This window comes from Aegilops tauschii, chromosome 2 (assembly GCF_002575655.3).
Source record: "Aegilops tauschii subsp. strangulata cultivar AL8/78 chromosome 2, Aet v6.0, whole genome shotgun sequence".
NCBI classification, from domain to species: domain Eukaryota; kingdom Viridiplantae; phylum Streptophyta; class Magnoliopsida; order Poales; family Poaceae; genus Aegilops; species Aegilops tauschii.
This window is the reverse complement of record NC_053036.3, coordinates 67033816-67054466: the sequence shown is the minus strand read 5'-3', so window position 1 is coordinate 67054466 and position 20651 is coordinate 67033816. Positions and strand designations below refer to the sequence as shown.

Here is a 20651-nt window from a genome sequence, read left to right as displayed (position 1 = left end):
TATGAGGTTTAATCTATCTATATCTGTATCTAATAATAAAGGGACTATTGCTTCTGGTGATACATCATCAAAATTGCCCCTAAAGTTGCAAAATATTACCCGTCGATGCCACCTATAAGTGATAAAAAACGTTTCACACATGAATCCCCGTCTGGGCCGGCCCATATAGTAAAAACCTACTATATTGCGCTCTGCGCGCTGGGAGAAGACATAATGCGTCTGTTTGGACCAGCCCATGTCCGGGCGGCCTGTTTCTTCAATTTCATTTTTTTTAATTTTTGTTTTCCTTTTCCGTCTTTGTTTTTCTACTTTAAATAATTTGGGACTTCAAAAAAGTTCCGGAAATTTCAAAGATGAAAATTTTGAAATAAAATGTATAATAATTAATAAATGTTTATGGATTCAGAAAATATTCGCATATTCAAAAATATTCTCAATTTTAAAAACAAATGTTTAGGAAATTTAAAACTTTGCATGATTTTTTTAAAAGTCCGTGTATTAAAAATGTTAATGAAATTGAAAAAACGCCAATTCAAAAATTGTTCATGAAGTGAAAAATATCCTAAAATTTCAAAACCTTTTCATGACTTATAAAATAGTTTATTGATTCAAAAAATGATCATGCATTTTAAAAAATGTTTGTTAAATCAAAAAAATGTTCATGAATTTGAAAAATTATTCCACCAAACAATTTCGAAGAAAATGTTCGTCGGTTCTGGAGCTGATGTTTGTGGAATCGATGCACAAGCATTCCCACTACGCGTGTTTTACCGTAGTGCCGTACGCAGAGAGGATGGTTATAGGCGCGAGGCAGATGCTGGACACACGCTTCACGTTTGACCTCCAACAGAACTGTCTCTTCTTTGCTCCGGAGCAGTGCCATCTAGATACAGTTAGCTAGCTAGCTGCGTCCCTATATCATCAGTTTGTGCAAGACTTGTGTGGAAGTAATGAATAAATGTTCTTTGCAATAGTACATACGCAGACTCTCAAGAGAAGAGAAAACCGATTTACAGGGAAGTCGGAACAAGGAGCTCCTGCCCACATAGGCTCTAATTGACAACACGAAACACAAGCACCATCAAGCTAAAAAAGAGGAAAAGATTTCATATTACAACCATGAATTACCACCAAAGTCTAAGATACAACTTCGACTTCAAAAACATCTACTTTACAACCTCAAACTTCTAAAACCAGACAAGAATCAACCCTGAGCCGGTTTCAACCATTTTTGATTGGTTTTCTCTACTCAAATGCCTAGTCAACATCCAACCCAAACTCTAAAACCGTCTACTTTACAACCTCAAACTTGCAAAACCGGACAAGAATCAACTCCAAACTGGTTTCAACCATGTATTGACTTGTTTTGAGTCAAATACTAATCACCATCCCTGGCATTCGACTTGTCAAAACAAATTAAAATCATCTACTTTACAACCTTGAATGTTTACACTTTTGAATATTTCTAAATACAAAAACTTTTCATTTATTTTTTGAACACTTTGGAAAATTTGAATGTTTTCAATGATATGCTTTTTGGGAGAAACTTAGTATATCTTCGCCGCATAAAATCATGATTATACATTCTGGGAGAAACACTAGTTCACATCCGCATCATTTGAGATAAATAATGCATATCCTCTACTCCAACTCCAAGTGAATGATCTAATTGTTGTGATGAAACCATGGACATTAAATGATGTGTATCGGGTACATGTATTGATGTAGTACGAGCAGGAGTCCATATATTTAAGACAGGGCATCCAATGATGCGTATCTGATACATGTATCATGATATCCAAGCAGCGAACAAGGATCATTATGCTAACCACAAAGGATATGAATCTTGGACCAATGCCTTTCATTGATTGTACTTTCTTTAGACCTTGTTTTATTCTTTCTTTTATTTTACCTGTATGATCAAATTATCCTTCTATTGAAAATCTATTAAAAAAAAGTTTATCAAAAAAAGAAAATCTATAAAAAAAATGAGAAATCCTTCCTGGTTCCCTACAAGAAACCATGTGTATCTTCGCTGCACAAATTCATGATTATACATTTAGTTCACATCCACATCATCTGAGATTGAGATAAATGATGCATATCCACTACTCCAACTCGAAGAGAAGGATCTCATTGTTGTGATGAAGGAGATTAAATGATGCATATCCTACATGTACTGATACAGTATGAGTGGGAGGAGTCTATCTATTTAAGACATGACATCCAAGCCAAGGATCATTGTGCTAATCCAACCAGACATTAGCCATGTCCAGTGTATACGCTTGCACGTTGTCCTTCTTCCTTGCCGTGCTAAATCCGGTGATCCTCGCCCTTGGTGCCGCCGGAAGCAGCGGTGAGGCCGGATTCAGCCTGCCCCTCGTGCCCCATTACCGCACTGCAGCAGGCGTACTTGACGAGCTCCTGCTGGAAGGTGATGCCGAGGGCGGCATGAACATCACGTCCATACGCCCCAAGATGATCCCATATTCGGGGGCCATATACAGTGTCCGTGTCGGCATTGGCAGCGGCGAAACCCAGCACTTCTACAAGCTCGCGCTCGATCTCGTCCACCCCCTAACGTGGATGAGGTGCCAACCATGCATACCGGAGAAGAAGCAGGATGGCTCCGTCTTCAACACTGCCGTCTCCCCTCATTACCACTTCATTGCGTCCACAGATCCTCGTTGCACGGCTCCGCACAAGCGCGCCGGCCAGGGGCAGGGCCGGTGCACCTTCGAAATCAAGTTCCAGTACGAGCGCTCAAGAGCGCACGGCCTCCTTAGCACCGACGACTTTGTCTTCGACGGCAGCGGCCCCGGCAGCCCCATCAGCGGTGTGGGCGGCCTTGTCTTCGGCTGCGCGCACACCACGCACAACTTCATTAACCACGACATCTGGGCCGGCGTCATGAGCCTCAACAGGCACCCGACCTCCTTCATCCGGCAGCTCTCGGACCGCGGCCTCGCCGCCTCGTGCTTCTCGTATTGCCTCGTTGGCAGGGAGCACGACAACCAGCGTGGCTTCCTCCGGTTCGGCGCCGACATCCCGGACCAGTCGCACACACGGAGCACAAAGCTGCTGCACGGAGAACTCGCCCAAGGAGGAGGCATGTACTACGTCCGCCTCGACGGCATCAGCCTGGGCGGGCGAAGGCTCACGGCGATCACGCCGGCGATGTTCGAACGCAACCCGCACAGCCTCCACGGCGGGTGCATCCTCGACATTGGGACGGCGGACACCTTGTTGACTCCAGACGCGTACCGTGTCCTGGTGGCCGAGGTCGTGGCGCACATGCACTGCCGCGGGGTGCACCGCGCGACTGTGCCGGGGGTGCAGAAGCTGAAACTCTGCTTCCACGGGACGTGGCAGAGTATCCGCGCGCACTTACCGAGCATGACGCTCCACTTCAACCCGGAATCAGCCGTGCTCTATATCAAGCCGGAGCTGCTGTTCGTGGCGGTGACGCACGAACATACCAAAAACACTGTATCTCGAAAAGTTTCTGCTTCCAGGTTTACCCATTTGTGTGAAAGTGACTTCTTGATCAGTTGGATGGCGACGTGCATTATTTTGGTAGATTACCGTGTAGAATCGCGCGGTGGCCGTAGGCCTTCGATGAAAATTTGTTAACTGATTCGCATTTTTCCGTGTGCACTTTGGGTGTCTTTAGCGATTTTGATTCAGATAATTGTTTGATCTTGAAAGCAACCTACGGGGGTTTGGGCTGTTGACGCGTGCATTTTTTTGGGATGTACTGTGGTACAAATGCATGTGTGGGCGTATATGCATCGGCTAATTTTTTTGAACGTGCTTGCTTCACCGCCGTGTGCTTCTAGCCGTTTATGTTGTAATTAAGTCGGCCATGCGGTGTGTTGGTTTCCAGTTTTATTTTCGTCGTCGGGAATAGACAAGAAACAAGCAAATCGATGCTCAGCAAAGGAACGTGGGCAAATCAGTCACCACATGCATGCAGACCAATCGGAACAATAACAGTCTGATGAAGCAGTGATCGGGGGATGGGCAACTAGTCCAGTTACAAGGCACATGTGCAGGCAGAAGGACGGGCAACTACATCCAATTACAAAACGACAGAGGGATATGGCCAAGACAGCCACCGCACCGCTCGGGCGCGATTCTAGGCCAGATACGGGACATTCCTTCTGTCTTCCTTGCATGTGCGTTGCATGCATCCCGTCCAATCCACTGCTTTCGTTGCTTTCTTATCTGCCTCACCGCTTACTTCTACTTCCTTATCTCTTCTTCTTCTGGATGCCTCTGCGGCTTACCGCCCTTGATGATCGAGGTGTTTTCCGGAAGATTCCGGTTCAATCGTCCATCGCCATAAGCATCTATAAATCTCTCCTTCCTCTTCTCCGTGATCATCACTCGCTTTCGCATCTCCACCGAAGCACCACCGAGATATAGTGTCGGCGCAAAACATCGAGCCTCTCTCCGCTTCTCTTGTGTGGGATGGAAAGGAGCTTCGTTTACCACCTCGCTGGGCATGCCCCTCCCTCCTAGGCTCCTCCTTTCTTCGACGTGCAGTACGGAGCAAGCTCGACCATCGCGAGTTGTGGAGCCACGCTCCAAGGTTCAGAGTGTGGCTTCCCGCGGTATCTCCCCACGCTGCACCTCCGGGCTTGCCGGGGAGGAGCTGCGTCCAGCCTCCGTCGCTGCTACTCCGCCGAGCGTGAAACTGCATCATTGTCGCTACCATGTGGAGGTTGTCGACGTCCACCACGGGACAGCGAGGTGTTTGACGGCCGACGGGCACGCCGCCGAGCTGGTTCCACTTGGGCGCCTCAAAGGCATGGGTGACCGCCGGCGACGTGTCCCTGGCGTCGCTGGACGCGATCGCTTCCCTGGAGTAGTCGGCGGCGGTGCACGAGATTGGCCACCTGCTTGGCTCGATCACTTCTCGGTGATAGTAAAAAAATGTATGAAAAAAGGAAAAAATTATTAACTACATACGGTGTATATATAATTCCGACTATTTGCTTCTCTTTACTACTTCATCATAGGAGCTAATCCAATGGGAGGCTACACTAGATGATCTAATCTGGCAATGACTCGCACCATGTTCAGCAAAATAAATCATCCTTACTAGAGATGTGTCATCGTGTATTTCCCTGTTTGTTCACATGCATCATCCCCCATCTTTTTTTCCCTACATTCATAGTTTTTCATGTGATCATCTCGCATCCTAAAATGACAACACTTATTACAAAGAAGAAACATAATCCATACAACCGCACCGTATCGACGGGCGCGGCGTGCCGCTATGCGGGGGTAAGCTAGTATGCACTACGCTTGCTTCATCGTCATGCCTTACGCAGAGAGGACGGTCATAGGCGCGGGGCAGATGTTGGACACACGGTTCACGTTTGACCTCCAATATAACCGGCTCTTCTTTGCTCCAGACGATTGCCATCTACTCCCTCCGTTCCTAAATATAAGTCTTTATAGAGATTCCACTATAAACCACGTACGGACGTATATAGATGCATTTTAAATGTAGATTCATTCATTTTGCTCCGTATGTAGTCCACTTAGTGAAATCCTACAAAGACTTGTATTTAGGAACGGAGGGAGTAGACACTAGCGCAGTTAGCTAGCTAGCTACATCATTATATAATCGGTTCGCGCAACACTTGTGTGGAAATAATGAATAAATGTTTTTTTGCAATAGTACAGATGCAGACACTTGAAAGAAGAGAAAACTGATTTATCGGGGAAGTCGGAGCAAGGAGCTCCGGCCCGCACAGGCTCTAAATTGACAACACAAGATACATAGCGGGAAATTTGATTTTTTCCACCATTTACTTTGCACTTTGATATTTTGCCACTACTTACTTTGTAATTGATTTTTTGCCACCACTTATTTTACACTTTGATCTTTTGCCCTCTGTCAGATGGGTCCCACGTAAAATGAAAAAAATACCCCTGCCGACGAGATAAACCAGAAACTGGAGGAGAGGAGCTCGTTCGCGACACATCCTCTCTCGTCCGCAGCTTTCACAGAGAGACGGCGGGGCGGCGGCCAACTCCCCGGAGCTCCCGGTGGTCCAAGGTGAGTCGTCTCTCTCCCGCCCCGGCCCCCGGCAGCCTAGGGTTAGGGTTACGAGTCGCCGCCGCCGCTCCTCACGCTCTTGCTCCGCCACCGGCCACCGCGTGCCCGTGCGCCGCAGCCGTATCTGCTGCTCGTAGCCGTGCGAGGCCGCCGCCGCCGCTGCTCGTGCAGTGCGTGGCCACCGCTCCACGCACTTGTGCTCCGCCGCCGGCCACCGCGTGCCTGTGCGCCGCCGCCGCATCTGCTGCTCGTTGTCGTGCGAGGCCGCCGCCGCTGCTGCTCATGCCATGCATGGCCGCCGCTCCACCCACTTGTGCTCTGCCGCCGGCCACCGCGTGGCCGTGCGGCGCCGCCACCGCTGCTGCTCGTGGCCGTGCGTGGATGCCGCCGCCGCCGCTCATGCGGTGCGTGGCATTAGGGCCGCCGGGGAGCAGCAGGGGTGGAGGGGCAGCAGAGCAGCTGCTGCTGCTCGTGGCCGTGCGTGGCCTCTGCTGCTGCTCGTGCCCGTGTTTGGCCGTGGCTGCTGCTGCTCGTGCCCATTTGTGTTCAGGCTGACCTGTTTCAGTCAAACAGGCATAAGGGTACAATTGTCCTCTGATTTGTGCATGTATTTCATCCATCATTTACAAAGATTGTTTTTGTGTTATAAAGTGGCAAAAGATCAAAGTGCAAAGTAAGTGGTGGCAAAAAATCAATTACAAAGTAAGTGGTGGCAAAATATCAAATCCCCCAAATACATAACACCATCAGGCTAAAAAAAAGAGAAGGGTTCGTATTACAAACTTAAATTACTACCAAAGTTTAAGATACAACCTCGACGTCAAAACCATATACGTTACAACCTCGAACTTCCAAAACCGGACAAGAATCAACTCTAAACCGGTTTAAACCTGTTTTGACTGGTTTTGACTAGTCAAATGCCTAGTCAACATCCAGCCCCGAGCTCTAAAATCGTTTACTAAATACTTTACAACCTCGAACTTTCAAAACCGGGCAAGAATCAACCCCAAATCGATTTCAAAGCTGTTTCGACTTGTTTTGAGTAGTCAAATACCTATTCAGCACCCCCAGCATTTGACTAGCCAAAACAAATTAAAACCTTCTACTTTACAACTTTGAATATTTCTAAATGCAAAAACTTTTTGTTTATTTTTTGGAAAAATTTAAATGTTTCTAAATGATGTGTTTTTTTCAGGAACCCAGTACAATTTATAAATTTATGAACATTATTTTAATATTGCATTACATTGTTTTCTTATATCCGTAATGAAATTTTGTGATTGTTTTCTCGGAGAAAAAAGGCTAACAAAACAAAAGCTGTGCTGCAAGAAAATTGCTCCAGTGAGCGTGAAAATGGGTACGCCCCGTCGCTGACGCTCTGTACGGTTGTCCGGTAATTTGACACACATAGCCTCAAATAGGGAGACAAATAAAAATCAAAAGTCTTAATTTTTTTAGAAGACTTCTTTTTAGACAATCCCGTAAAGCTTTATTTAACTCGAACCAAAGTTTACAGGCACGAAAAAAAGATCACCAGGGTGTCCTAATCAAACACGGCGGCACACCACCAAACTTAAAACATGCTTCGTTAAATTATAAGCCTCGAAATTCGAACTCCTATACTCGTGAACAAAATTACATCTCAAGAAAGAGTGACTATGATCTGTGATTTCATGTAATATTGCTCCATAACTAGTCAAGTGCCGCTGCTTGATATTATCCACCACAACCTTGCAGTCAGAAGCAACATGAATGCTTTGAAGATTGAGGTCTTCGACGAGTGCTAGTGCCTCCCGGATCGCCAAGGCTTCAACTGTCGGAGGGTCAGCTATACCCTTGAAAACAATGGCCGATGCCCCTTGGAAGACTCCTTGATTGCGGCAAATAGCTGCTGCAACTCCTCGGCCCCTGTTACGTGTGACGGCGGCATCAACATTGATATTAAGAAACATGTCAAGCGGCTGAATCCAATGTGTAGGTCGGGCCATTGGTTGTCCTACTGTGTTGTTGCTTGGCTTGTTAAGGGCATAAAGATCTGCTAGATAAGATTTTTTTTTTGAAAGATCCAGCAAATTGCTGGCTTGATTCAGATTTAGCAGAAAGCAGCGGAAGAACAACATGGTGAAGATCCGAAGATCAAAAAGAGAAAGAAAAAACTGCGGCCCTAATAGCCGCAGAGAGCTACACCCACCACAAACAACATGACTACACAACCGAAGCACCTGTCCTAAGCTAAGCATCATCACCGCGTCTCGAACAACGCCGATCACCTCCGAAGACAGCAGCAGCTCCCACTACAACTTCCCTCGCCAATGCACCATCCACCCAGGAAGCAGGGGGTAGATGGCGGGACTTGGTCGATCCCAGGAAGAGCTTCGTCTTGGTCTTGGACTCATCGAAGATGTCGTACATTGCGCCTGGAGCTTCACCTTGAACAGCGGCGAGCACCGGAGGAGCGCCACAAAGAGCTTCCAGGAAGTGTCTCCAAACATGATGCTCCCAACAGAGGAACGACGTCAAACACACCGCCATCACGCCGATCCAACACCGGACCTAGGATTTCGCCCGGAGACAAACCACCATCCGAGCACGAGGAAGATGCCGACACACCTCAGGTGACACCTCCAAGGAGGAAAATGACACCCACAGGCGCCATCGCCACCGGCCTCTGGTCGTGCAGGACTTTCGTCCATATCGCCGCACACCTTCGCTCGTGCCCACAGAAGCTCGTTCATGCAGTCTCGCACCGCCACCGCCGCAGAACCTAGTCGTAGAAGCCATGGAGTCGTGGTCCACCCCGCCCACGGCGAGCCTACAGTGACCAGATCAGTCCCTGCATCCCGCATCTATCACGGCCGGAGCCGCCTGCTCCAGCATCATAGGACCAGCGCGCAGGGCCGGCGCGCGTCAAACCCACCACGGATCTGGCCAGGTTTGACCAGATCCGGCTGTCACACGCCGGAGGGGCGCCGCCCCGCCAGCCCGCGTCGAATCCGAGGCACCTCCACGCGCCCTCGCCTGGCCGCCACCGCGCCAGGCCACGCCCGCGCGCGCCCTCGCCTGGCCGCCACCGGGCCAGGCCGTGCACCACGCCCGCTCGCCCTGGACGCGCGCCGTCGCCGGCGCCAGATCCGCTCGCCTGGCCGCCTCCGCGGCAGGCCGCGCCACGCCCTCTCCGGCGCCAGATCCGCCCTCACCTGGCCGCCCCCACGCCAGATCCACTCGCCTGCACGCCGTACCTGGCCATGCGCGCCACCACGGGAGCCGGACGTCCCGCGCCACCCGCGCCTTGTGGGGAGGGGAGGACCCCGCCGCCGCCGACGCACGCATGGGCTTTGCCCGGCGCCGTCCCCTGGCGGCGGCGAGGGAGGGGGAGGCGAAGGTGTGGGAGGCGGCGGCGACGGGCTGGGGTTTCGCCCGGCCGCTCGCGGGAGCGGCGCGAGCGAGAATAATGTTCTCAGAGCATCCTTTTGGGTCAACTGCTAGATAAGATTGGATGAACTGATTTGTTGATATCGGACTCTGGAAGATATCCTCGTAAATGGCCTTCCTCCTTGCTCGCCAAACAACCCAGAGAGTGACTACTAGCAGTACAAATTCCTTCTGTGGTAGATCAGTGTGCATCGCAAAGAGCCAGTTCTGTGGTTTTTAGAAGACTTGATCATACTTTGGGGTCGGCATAGATGGATGTATGCCGATGGCTTTTCTACGCCTACGGCCTGTCCTTGGCCGTCGGCATAGGTCCATCTATGCCGACGGGGGCTGCCGGCATAGATGAGGCCGTCGGCGCAAGCAGTTATTCTGGTAGTGCGGCTAGGTTTTGGGCCGGCCTTAACAAAGCTTGGCCTGGTTTTTTAGGTACTCACCCAACTGCCATCAACTTTGGTGATAGTGTGGCACTAGTTTTAAATGTTTTTACTGCCCATGTCTTAAGAACTACACTTCATTAACTTCTTTGCTGATAGCGTGCGCAAGCGCTGGATCTGCGTGACGCTCGATCTGGGCGACAGAGCGGCACTGGATGTGGAACGGCGCCGTAGCAGCGGAGCGCCGGAGAAGCGTGAAGAGTGAAGACGGCCTCGTCTTCCTCACGGTGCACCCACCGTGGTAGCACGGGCCCTACCCCAACACGCCACGGTGCCATGGCTCCGTGCGCCTGGTAATTTTGCTTCATTAGATGTAGTAGTGCTATTGTCTCCGTTACCTGGAACAGGGGCGTGAGATCTCTCCGTCGCCTCCCCTCCCCTCCCATTCGTCGCCCGCCGCGCGGGTGACCGAGGGGCTCCAACCCTAGCCGCCGGGTCACCGCTCCTTCCTTCCCTCCCCTCCGGTGGTCGGCGCCGGGCATAGCCTATGCGTGCGACGGCGGCGGCGGAGGCACTCCTCCCTCTCGCGGGTCATAGGGCGACGTGGGGCGCCCTGGCTCGAGGGTGTGACCTCGATCTGGACTGCGGCGGCGCCGATCTGGTTCATGACGGCCCAGATCTAGACTACGGCGGTGTGGCGGCCGTCCGGCGTCATAATGGCGGTTCTGGTGGCAGTGTTGGCGACGGTGACGGCTGTGGCACGGTGGCGTTGGAGGCGGCGCGGGTTGTGGGCGCGGCAGTCTGGCCTGTTCGGGCGGCGGCGGCGTTGTGGTCAGCGGCGGCGGTGCCCCATCTGCCTTTGGATCAGCGGCGGTGGCGTGCAGGGCCTTGTGGTCGCGTCGGCGGCACCTCCGGTTAGATCTGTTCTGACCAGTGCAGCCAACGATGGTGGTCATCTCTTCCGTCAGAGGTGGCCGGTCTGCGGCTGGGTGGTCGGATCTCAACATTCGTCATCTAGTCCCGGCTACGAGTCGGGGGGACATAGTTGTCGGTGAAAACCGAGCCGTTGGCGGGCGATGGCGGCGTTTTGCACCGTTACCTTGATGAAGGCATCGTCGTGTAACTGTTGTCGACCCACTCGTGTTGCTTCGGGGGAAACCCTGGGATCTGGTCTTCTAGATCGGACGATGACGGTACTACAGTGCCGTTTCTCTCTTGGAAGCATCGTTTATGGAGCAGCGCTAAGACAGAGGCAGGAGGAGGAGCGTCTTGCACGTCGGTGGAGCTGTCAAGTCATGCCTAGCTGACAGGTGCCATGTTGAGTCATGCATGGTTGGCAGGTGCTACGCACGACGGATCTTCCAGAGTTTTCACATCTGGATGGACGAGCGCAGGGCGGTGGCGCCGTGGTGGCGTCGACGGATGTCCGGATTGGCAAGGATGATGCGGATCTCTCTCCTGAAGATGGATCAGTGGTCTGATGATGATGGCGGCTTCTAAAACATATGCATGTGGTGTGCGCTTTAGGTAGGCTGCACTGGCTGTTGGTCCCGATATGTTATGTGGATGGATCGGCGATGACTCCGGTTTTAGATATGGGAGTGAGAGCACTCCACATTATCAAGTTTGTAGGTGTGAGTGGTGGCTTCGGGTGGATTGATGTATGTTTTTGTCAGACCTTTGTGAAATAATTAATAAAGATGGCTGCATGCATCGATTGATGCAGAGGCCGGAGGTTTAACCTCCTTTTCTAAAAAAAAATGTGCTCCGTCGCCGTCCTCTCTTTGCTTCTCTAGCTGTAGTAATTTTGCTTGTACTCCTACTCCTAAATTTGATCCAGCAGCTGGAGTACTTTTTCTGTCGATCTAGTAGCTTCTGCTCCTAAATTTGCACTGCGCCTGGTACTCCCTGCAATTTTCCGTGTAGTTCCTGGAGTTTGTGTAGCAGTAAATTGTTCAGTATCTGCTCTTGTTTTCTTGCAGTGTCTGGTTGCTTGCTTGCAACCAACTAGCAGTGTTTGTTTTGGAGCAATTTTTGTGTAATTCCTGGAGTAGCTTGCTTGCTTGTAGTGATTGGAGTAGTGTTTGCATCTATAGGTTTCTTGCAAGTTGTTTTCTTGCAGTAGTAGTGCTAGTTTTCTTCCAATACACCAGTAGTGTCCTTGTTTTCTCGGAGCAGTGCTTGCAAGCAGTAGTGTTTGGAGTATTGCTTCCAATACAGCAGTGCTTCCTGCTATTTTAGCAAGTGTTATCATTGAGTTGGGTACTCAGAGCATCTTCAAGGTGGACTCGCAAACAGCCCGTATCCGTTCGGGTGAGGAAGCCATCCAAAGCGGTCCTGTATTAGTTTGCGGGGCGGTCCAGACGCGTTTTCTTCAGCAAATCCGAGACAAAGTCGGGGGAGGTTTGCGGGAGTTCAGACACCCGATACGTAGGACTCCGACGCCCCCAGCCCTCCCAATCCCCCCTCTCGGTTCCATTTTCTTCCACTCCGGGCCTTCACCCCCTTGCTTTGCATCCGCACCCCTCCACCTCCGCCGCCACTTCTGTACGTCTCATGCCGCCACAAAGGCATTGTCGGACGTCCGCAGCCAGCAACGATGTGCCCGCTCGACTGAGTTGTTCATCCTGGAGCCGTTTGTACCCAGGTACACTCCGCTCCCTATCGACGGCCTCCATGGCGGACACCACCCTGGAGATCATAAATTTTACATGCTCTTGCTCAACTTATTGATTGATTCATTCACTCAATATTGATCAACAAATTGTATGTAGCCCGCACGCGCTGCCGTGATGTACCACAGGACAGAGGGACAACCATTTACATGCACACGCTGTTGGGTGAAGCTGAAGTAGGAGTATGTGCGGAACGACATGATCCGTTCATGAGAAACTTGCTCGACAACTGGTATCTAGTCAAATTAGAGGCATTGTTGTACTAGACTTAATTTGCATGGTATGTATGGATGGTTTGTGCTCTTTTTTATCTGAACTCTGATGAATATCGGCCGGTTTGAATGAATTTCGTACGATTGGATGGCGCCCTCCGACATCCATGTCCGTGGACCGATCCCCCTTATTCGCGAACGGACGCGGGAGGAAATTTATTTGTTGTCGTTGGAGATCCCCTTACAGCAGTGCTTCAAGGGCATCCAGCCAAACCTTTATTCTTGCGGAGCCAAGTTCAAACAAGATATTTTGCTTCTGATTCACACAGCCAACCGCAAAGGATATGATGGATATGATCTTGGGCCAATGTCTTTCGCTGATTGTAATCTTCTTAGACCTTTTTTTTTGTTTTATTCTGTATAGTCGTACAGAGAGCACTACTACTGTATGGCTTGGACGAGGTCCACCGTGTGTTGAGGAACTCTTGCCTCTTCATTGTAACCTATGCAAATGGAATAAAACTCTTTTACCGGCACAAAAAAAACTTCTCTTTTTTATTAATAAATCTATTAAAATAGTAAGGAGAAATCCCTACTGAGATAATGATGCGTATCTATCCACTACTCCAAGTGGAGGATCATTGTTTTCATAAACAAGATACAATATATGATGCGTATCTATCTACTACTCCAAGCCAAGGATCATTGTTCTGATAAACCAGAGACATTAAAATGATGCATATCTATCTACTCCAAGCCATGGATCATTGTTCTGATAAATCATAGACATTAAATGATGTGTATCTATCTACTACTCCAATCCAAAGATCATTGTTTTGCTCAATCAGAGACATTAGATGATGTGTATCTAATACATGTATTGATGTAGTACGAAGGATACATGTTCTGATGTACGTCTATCTATAAGATGCGGCATCCAAGCGAAGGATCATTGTGCTAATCCAACCAGACATTTCAGCCATGTCGAGCGTATACGCTTGCATGTTGTTCTTATTCTTTGTCGTGCTAAATCCGGTGAGCCTCGCCGCCGGCGCCACCAACAGCAGCGGTGCGGCTGGATTCAGCCTGCCCCTCGTGCCCCACTACCGCACTGAAGCCGGCGTACTCGAGGAGCTCCTGCCGGAAGGTGATGCCGAGGGCGGCGTGAACATCACGTCCATACGCCCCAAGATGATCCCATTGACGGGGCCTGTCTACAGCGTCCGCGTCGGCGTCGGCAGCGGCGAAACCCAGCACTTCTACAAGCTCGCGCTGGACCTCGTCCGCCCCCTGACGTGGATACGGTGCCGACCATGCATACCGGAGAAGAAGCAGGAGGGCTCTATCTTCAACACCGCCGTCTCCCCTCATTACCACGCCATTGCGTCCACAGACCGTCGCTGCACGGCCCCATACAAGCGCGGCAGCCGGGGCCGGTGCATCTTCGACGTCAAGTACCAGTACCACGGCTCAAGCGCGCAGGGCTTCCTGAGCACCGACAACTTCGCCTTCGACGGTAGCGGCCCCGGGAGCCACATCAGCGGTGTGGACGGCCTTGTCTTCGGCTGCGCGCACTCCACGCACCAGTTTGACAACCACGGCGTCTGGGCCGGCGTCATGAGCCTCAACAGGCACCCGACCTCCTTGATCCGGCAGCTCTCGGACCGCGGCCTCGCCGCCTCGCGCTTCTCCTACTGCCTCGTCGGCAAGGAGCACGAGCACCTCCACCGGCGTGGCTTCCTCCGGTTCGGCGCCGACATCCCGGACCAACCGCACGCACGGAGCACGGCGCTGCTGCACGGGGAACTCGCCCAAGGAGGGGGCATGTACTACGTCCACCTCGTCGGCATCAGCCTGGGCGGGCGAAGGCTCACGGCGATCACGCCGGCGATGTTCGAACGCGACCCGCGCACCCTCCGCGGCGGGTGCACCGTCGACGTTGGGACGTCGCACACCTTGCTGGCCCCGGACGCGTACCATATCCTGGCGGCCGAGGTCGTGGCGCACCTGCAGAGCCGCGGGGTGCACCGCGCGCCCGGGCCGGTGCAGAATCTCAAGCTGTGCTTCCGCGGGGCGTGGGACAGTATCCGCGCGCACTTCCCGAGCGTGACGCTCCACTTCGACCCGGAATCGGCCGTGCTCTTTATCAAGCCGGAGCTGCTGTTCCTGGCAGTGACGCATCAGCATACCCACTATGCGTGTTTCACCGTCGTGCCGTACGCTGAGAGGTCAGTGATCGGCGCGGGGCAGATGTTGGACACACGCTTCACGTTTGACCTCCAACACAACCGCCTCTTCTTTGCTCCGGAGGATTGCCATCTAGACACTAGCGCAGTGGGGATGACCTAACTAGCTACATCCCTATATCATCGGTTTGTGCAAGACTTGTGTCAAAATAATGAATAAATGTCTTTTTACAATAATACAGAGAGAAGAGAAAACCGATTTATAGGGAAGTCGGAGGAAGGAGCTCCGCCCACACAGGTTCTAATTGACAACACAAGACACATGACACCATCGAGGTAAAGAAAGAAAGAAGAGTTCACATTACAACCCTGAATTACCACCCAACTCTAAGATACAACACTGACTTTGAAACCATCTAATTCACAACCTCAAACTACCAATACCGGACAAAGATCAATCCTTAGCTGTTTCAACCATTTTTGACTTGTTTTGAGTAGTCAAATGCCTAGTCAACATTCAACCCAAACTCTAAAACTGTCTACTTCACAACCTCAAACTTTCAAAACCGGACAAGAATCAACCCCAAACTGGTTTCAACCCTGTATTGACTTGTTTTGAGTAGTCAAATAACTAGTCACCATCCCTGGCATTTGACTTGTCAAAACAAATTAAAATATTCTATTTTACAACCTTGAATGTTTACACTTTTGAATATTTATAAATACAAAAAGTTTTCATTTATTTTTTGAACATTTTGGAAATTTTCAATGTTTTTAACGATGTGTTTTTTTTCAAAATCCAGTATAATTTATAAAATTATGAACATTATTTTAATCTTGCATTAGATTTTTTTTCTTATATCAGTATAAAAAAACACTCAAGAGAAGAGAAAACCGATTTACAGGGAAGTCGGAGCGAGGAGCTTCGGACCACGCAGGCTCTAGTTGACAAAAAAACACATAACACTATCGAGCTAAAAAAGAAGAGAATAGTTCATATTGCAACCATGAATCTACTATTCTTAAATAGTTCATTCTCACCAAATTTAATTCTCTCAACATGCGGCCTTCCACCTCACCAAGTGTGTCATGTCAGCATTCACTAGCACTATTTTGCAACCACATGCATACTTTTACTAGTCAAATGCTTAGTCAACATCCAACAAAAAACTTCAGAACCGTCTACTTTACAAACTCGAACTTTCAAAAAACCAGACAAGAATCAACCCTGAACCATATTTAACCTTGTTTTTTAGTAGTCAAATGCCTAGTCAGCATCCCTGGCATTTGACTAGTCAAAACAAGTCAAAATTGTCATACTTCACAACCTCAAACTTCCAGAACTGGACAAGAATCAATCCTGAACCGATTTCAACCGTCTTTTTAACTTATTTTGACTAGTCAAATTGTCTAGTCAGCATCCAGGGTTGTATCTGAGATATTGCGGCAATTCAGAATAGTTCACTATTAACTTATTTTGACAATGCGTTCAGTGGGAAGATGTCAATCTCAAGATGATGTATCGGCTAAGTCTTTCAGAGATGCTCATAGGTGTAGGTTGTACGTGCGTGTTCATAGAGGTGAGTGTAGGTGCGTATGTATGAGCTTCTGCGTGTGTGTACTGTGTTAAAAAGAATAGCCGAGCTCAAAGTCGGAATTGGTTGGGCTGTACTACCGAACAGCGCAGTTCCTGTAGCTAGCGCATCACAAATGGAAGCAGCAGAGGTCGCCGCAGCTTGAACCGAAGAGCACCGCAAATGGATGCGGATGGGCATTTTGGCAGCTAGGTGAGTGAGGTGCGCGCGCGTCCAGCTATTTGGCGCACAAACGCCAGAACCCGTCGCTGCCGGAAATCTGACTCCCAACCCGAGGCCAAATGGTGCCCTGATCTCGACAGCGACAACCCCTTCTGCGCGTCATCATCGGTTCCTCACTGTCTGTCATGCACGCACTTTAGGACCCAGTAAACCGCCGGCAACAATCAGTCATCCTCGTCAACTCCACCCGTGCAACGCAATATGGTCTCTATTTATAGCGAACGAACCGCCGGACAATGGCACCACCAAGATCAGCACACTGCGATTCCACGGAGCCAAACACCAGGGAAGAGCAGTTGCAGCTCGTGTAAGCTACTGACCGATGGCATCGGCGCGCTCCATGATCCTCCAGGCGCTGTTGATCGCGGCGGCCCTCGTCGCGGCGGCGCCGCGCGTGCTCTCGGACCCGCCGCCGCTGCAGGACTTCTGCGTGGCCGACCTGAAGGCCGCCACGGCGGTCGACGGGTTCCCCTGCAAGGCGCCGTCGACGGTGGCGGACGACGACTTCTTCTCCGACGCCATGGTCGCCGCGCCCCGCACCGACACCAACCCCTTCGGCGTCAACTCCACGCGCGCCACCGTGTCGGCCTTCCCGGGCCTCAACACGCTGGGGCTGTCCATCACGCGCACCGACCTCGCCCCGGGCGGGCTCAACCCGCCGCACTCGCACCCGCGCGGCTCCGAGCTCGTGCTGGTGCTCGAGGGCGAGGTCATGGTCGGGTTCACGTCCGCGGCCAACCGGCTCTACTCCAAGGTGGTGAAGAAGAACGAGCTCTACGTGGTGCCACGCGGCCTGCAGCATTTCCAGCTCAACGTCGGCAAGGGGGACGCCGTGTTCATGGCCATGTTCGACGCCCAGTCGCCCGGCCTGGTCACGCCCACCCTCGGGCTCTTCGCCGCCAAGCCGGCCATGTCCATGGAGGTGCTCACCAAGACCTTCCTCATGGGCGAAGACGAAGTCAGCGCCATGAAATCGAAATTCGCCGGCTTCTGATCGTGAAACACAAGTGCTCTTGTAGCAGTTCAGCTGCTAAATTGATTCTTTTGCGTGCGTGCGTGCGTGTGAGTATTCGTTCGTTTTTTATTAAATAAAAATTGTATTGTTATTGTAATATTATACTCCCTCTGTCCCATGATATAAGATGTTTATCATACTTCGCTCTTGTGCCTCTTACTCCATCCGATCCCAAAAAGTGGCGCGGTTTTAAATTATGATTGAAATAAACTTAGTTCAAAACTACGACACTTATTTTGAATCGGGGGAAGTAGCTAATATCTCATATGAATTTATATAAAAATAAATTTACCTATAATAAAATTAGAATTTATGATAACATTTTTGCCATACATGAACGGTATTAGACCTATCAGCAAACGAATGGTGACTACTCTCTGTAAACAAATATAAGACGTTTGATAGAATACTTGTTATAGCGAATAATCACGAGTGGACATGCGGCCACGCGAGGTCGGTATCCACACCGCATGTTGCCGCGTGATTCGTGCAAACTGAATACCCGGGGGCTGTATAATGATTTCCATCTCACCATATAGCATTCAGTATAGCGTGTATTTGCATCTGACACATGCAGCACGTCAGTTGCATCTGACACATGCAATTAACCACTCACTCATTACAACAGTTATCTGCAGCATGCTCCTCTCCTTATTTGCACCACGTTTTTCTCCTCTTTAAATCACTCTGGCCTTCTTCTTCCCCTGCCCAATTTTCTTCTACTCTATGCGCTCTCTCTCTCTCTCTCTCACACACACACACACACTCTAGCATCGAATCAACCCCTTCCACAACCATGTGTTCATCCATGTCCCAGGCTAGCTCTCCACCACCTTCATCTCACGTCAGTCGTCATGTCCAATAGTTTGCACCTCCCTCTCATCACTCTCAGTGCTCTGGTTCGTTTCGGGCACTGTCCTCAATCCCGGGAGGAATTTCTACAAGTGTGATCGCCATGTTGTGAGTTCATATTCGATCTTTTAATCCATTTCGTGCACTGACGAGGCTGAAAAAATGGGGTGCAGGTTCTGGAAGTGGGAACTACATACAGTTCTTCTCATATCGCAGTCAACTGTCTACTTTGTTTACCTTTCAGATTCTCGAAGATAATCAAGCTTTGCTGAAGAAGATAACCATGTTATGCCTTGCCGATCTGCTCACCAAGTGTCTACTTCTTTTACCTTTCAATTTCAACCTTTTCTGGATCCAAGCCAGCCATGCATCAGCCAGTAATGTTTTTTTTCCACCAAGGTCGTTGATGTAGTAATAGCTAGTAATTTAAGTTTGGACCAAGCTACTCAATGCATATCAATGTACGTATTGGCTGCCTGTTTTAGTATTACTCACACTGTAAATGCCTGCCAGCAATCAAGGCACCCACGAATGATTAATGGCTTTAATTTATCCAGCGGATATTAGGAGCAGGTCGTGAACCGTTAATTACACCGGAAGCTTGCACTCTGGCATAATCACACCAACTTTATCCACCCAGCATTGTTCACTTGAAAAGTTTGGTATTTTAATTTCGTCACATGTTTTGGACTCCTGATTAACAACTGAAAATCCTTATATGTATCATTTTGTAACCGAAAAAATCAGTTGGCTTCATTCTTCATGAAAAATACAACTTGAATTTTAACGCCGGTCCCAAGCCGGCTCTCCATCGAGACACACTGCAAAACAGATCCAAATACACCAAACAGTAGGGACGTTATTAATATTGCCATTTACGTGTGCACCACAGCCACTGGCAGTCCATAAATCACAAGTGGACAAGCGTTTAATGAGACCCAGCTCCTCTGCGCCCATCAATATTCCCAGCTCTCGTGTAGTCTGCAGCCCATCATGACACCCAGCTCGCACGCTTGTACCGAAATAAACAAAAAATGACGGAATCAAGGATTTTTTGTATTGACCAACCTGTTGAGCACCGTTTGTGCAGAAGCCATGTCCTCTCTTGTAGCTCTGTTACGTTTCCTCCTTCTGTTTTACTACAGGGCGCGGCTTGAAGAAGATCTAAAGGGCTGGGACTAGAGAGGGTGGTGCTAAATGATGACTGCCCCACGTCAACAGGAATTAAGGCATCTCTAGAACCGTGACGCGCAGTGTTCGCAGACTTGCATGTATTTCTATGAATCATAAATGCGGTACGGCCTGCTCCTATGATGTATATCACGATGTATTCGAAGGACAAACTATTAACGCGACGTGTATTGGCAATGCGGCTATATTAACTAGGAATCACGATGCGCGCACGGACGCTTGGGATAGCGGCATCGCGTGGCCGCATGTCCCAAAATTCCGCGTCCTTATTATAGTGCCTATTGACATTCTGGCTACAGTGAAGCTATTTATTGATGAAATAGTAATAAATGGTGATGAAGATAGTTATGTGGCAACCTTGTACTCCCTCCTTTCCGGTTTATAGGGCTTCTTTCAAAATCTTAGTTTTTCCATTTTATAAGGCTCAGTTTGGTTGTTCACCATCACAAGTTCAGATTCCAAAGTGCATTAAATAATTGCATGCAAGTATTAAGAGAAAATTGACCAATGCATGTACATTATGCATTCATGCATTGCAATTAATACATTGATAAACATAATTTTTTGAGGAAACAAGAGCATTAATTGGGTGCTTTTGCAAATTACAAAAAATATTCCACCACTAACCATCCACCTTGGTTGGTGAGATTTTTGAATTGAGCCCTATAGACCGGAAAGGAGGGAGTATGTGCTAAAAATGGGATCACCAATTTAATTACACGAGATGATTCATCAGTGGTTGCAGCAGGAATTGGTTCAATATAGTTCAATGTGATTGTAAGGAACATTTTGAATTATAATATGAAAATGAGGCTAAAAATGTA

The 20651-nt window shown here is 49.5% G+C and overlaps 3 protein-coding genes and 1 long non-coding RNA gene across 4 annotated transcripts; all 4 read left to right on the top strand.

Annotated features, from left to right (window-relative positions):
- The first annotated feature begins 1706 nt into the window (after positions 1-1706).
- On the top strand, positions 1707-3691 carry LOC109781242 (protein ASPARTIC PROTEASE IN GUARD CELL 1-like). Its single transcript, XM_020339844.4, has one exon. The coding sequence runs from the start codon at positions 2269-2271 to the stop codon at positions 3631-3633; it is 1365 nt and encodes a 454-aa protein (XP_020195433.1). The 5' UTR covers positions 1707-2268; the 3' UTR covers positions 3634-3691.
- A 2280-nt stretch (positions 3692-5971) lies between these two features.
- LOC120974941 (uncharacterized) lies at positions 5972-8168 on the top strand. Its single transcript, XR_005770544.2, has 2 exons — positions 5972-6073; positions 7811-8168. It is a non-coding gene; the product is annotated as an uncharacterized lncRNA (long non-coding RNA).
- A 5526-nt stretch (positions 8169-13694) lies between these two features.
- On the top strand, positions 13695-15189 carry LOC109781243 (aspartic proteinase nepenthesin-2-like). Its single transcript, XM_020339845.4, has one exon. It carries the CDS (start codon positions 13748-13750, stop codon positions 15113-15115), a length of 1368 nt encoding a protein of 455 aa, XP_020195434.1. The 5' UTR covers positions 13695-13747; the 3' UTR covers positions 15116-15189.
- A 1744-nt stretch (positions 15190-16933) lies between these two features.
- LOC109781251 (germin-like protein 1-2) lies at positions 16934-17932 on the top strand. The gene has a single exon (XM_020339853.4). The coding sequence runs from the start codon at positions 17092-17094 to the stop codon at positions 17761-17763; it is 672 nt and encodes a 223-aa protein (XP_020195442.1). The 5' UTR covers positions 16934-17091; the 3' UTR covers positions 17764-17932.
- Positions 17933-20651: the final 2719 nt, after the last annotated feature.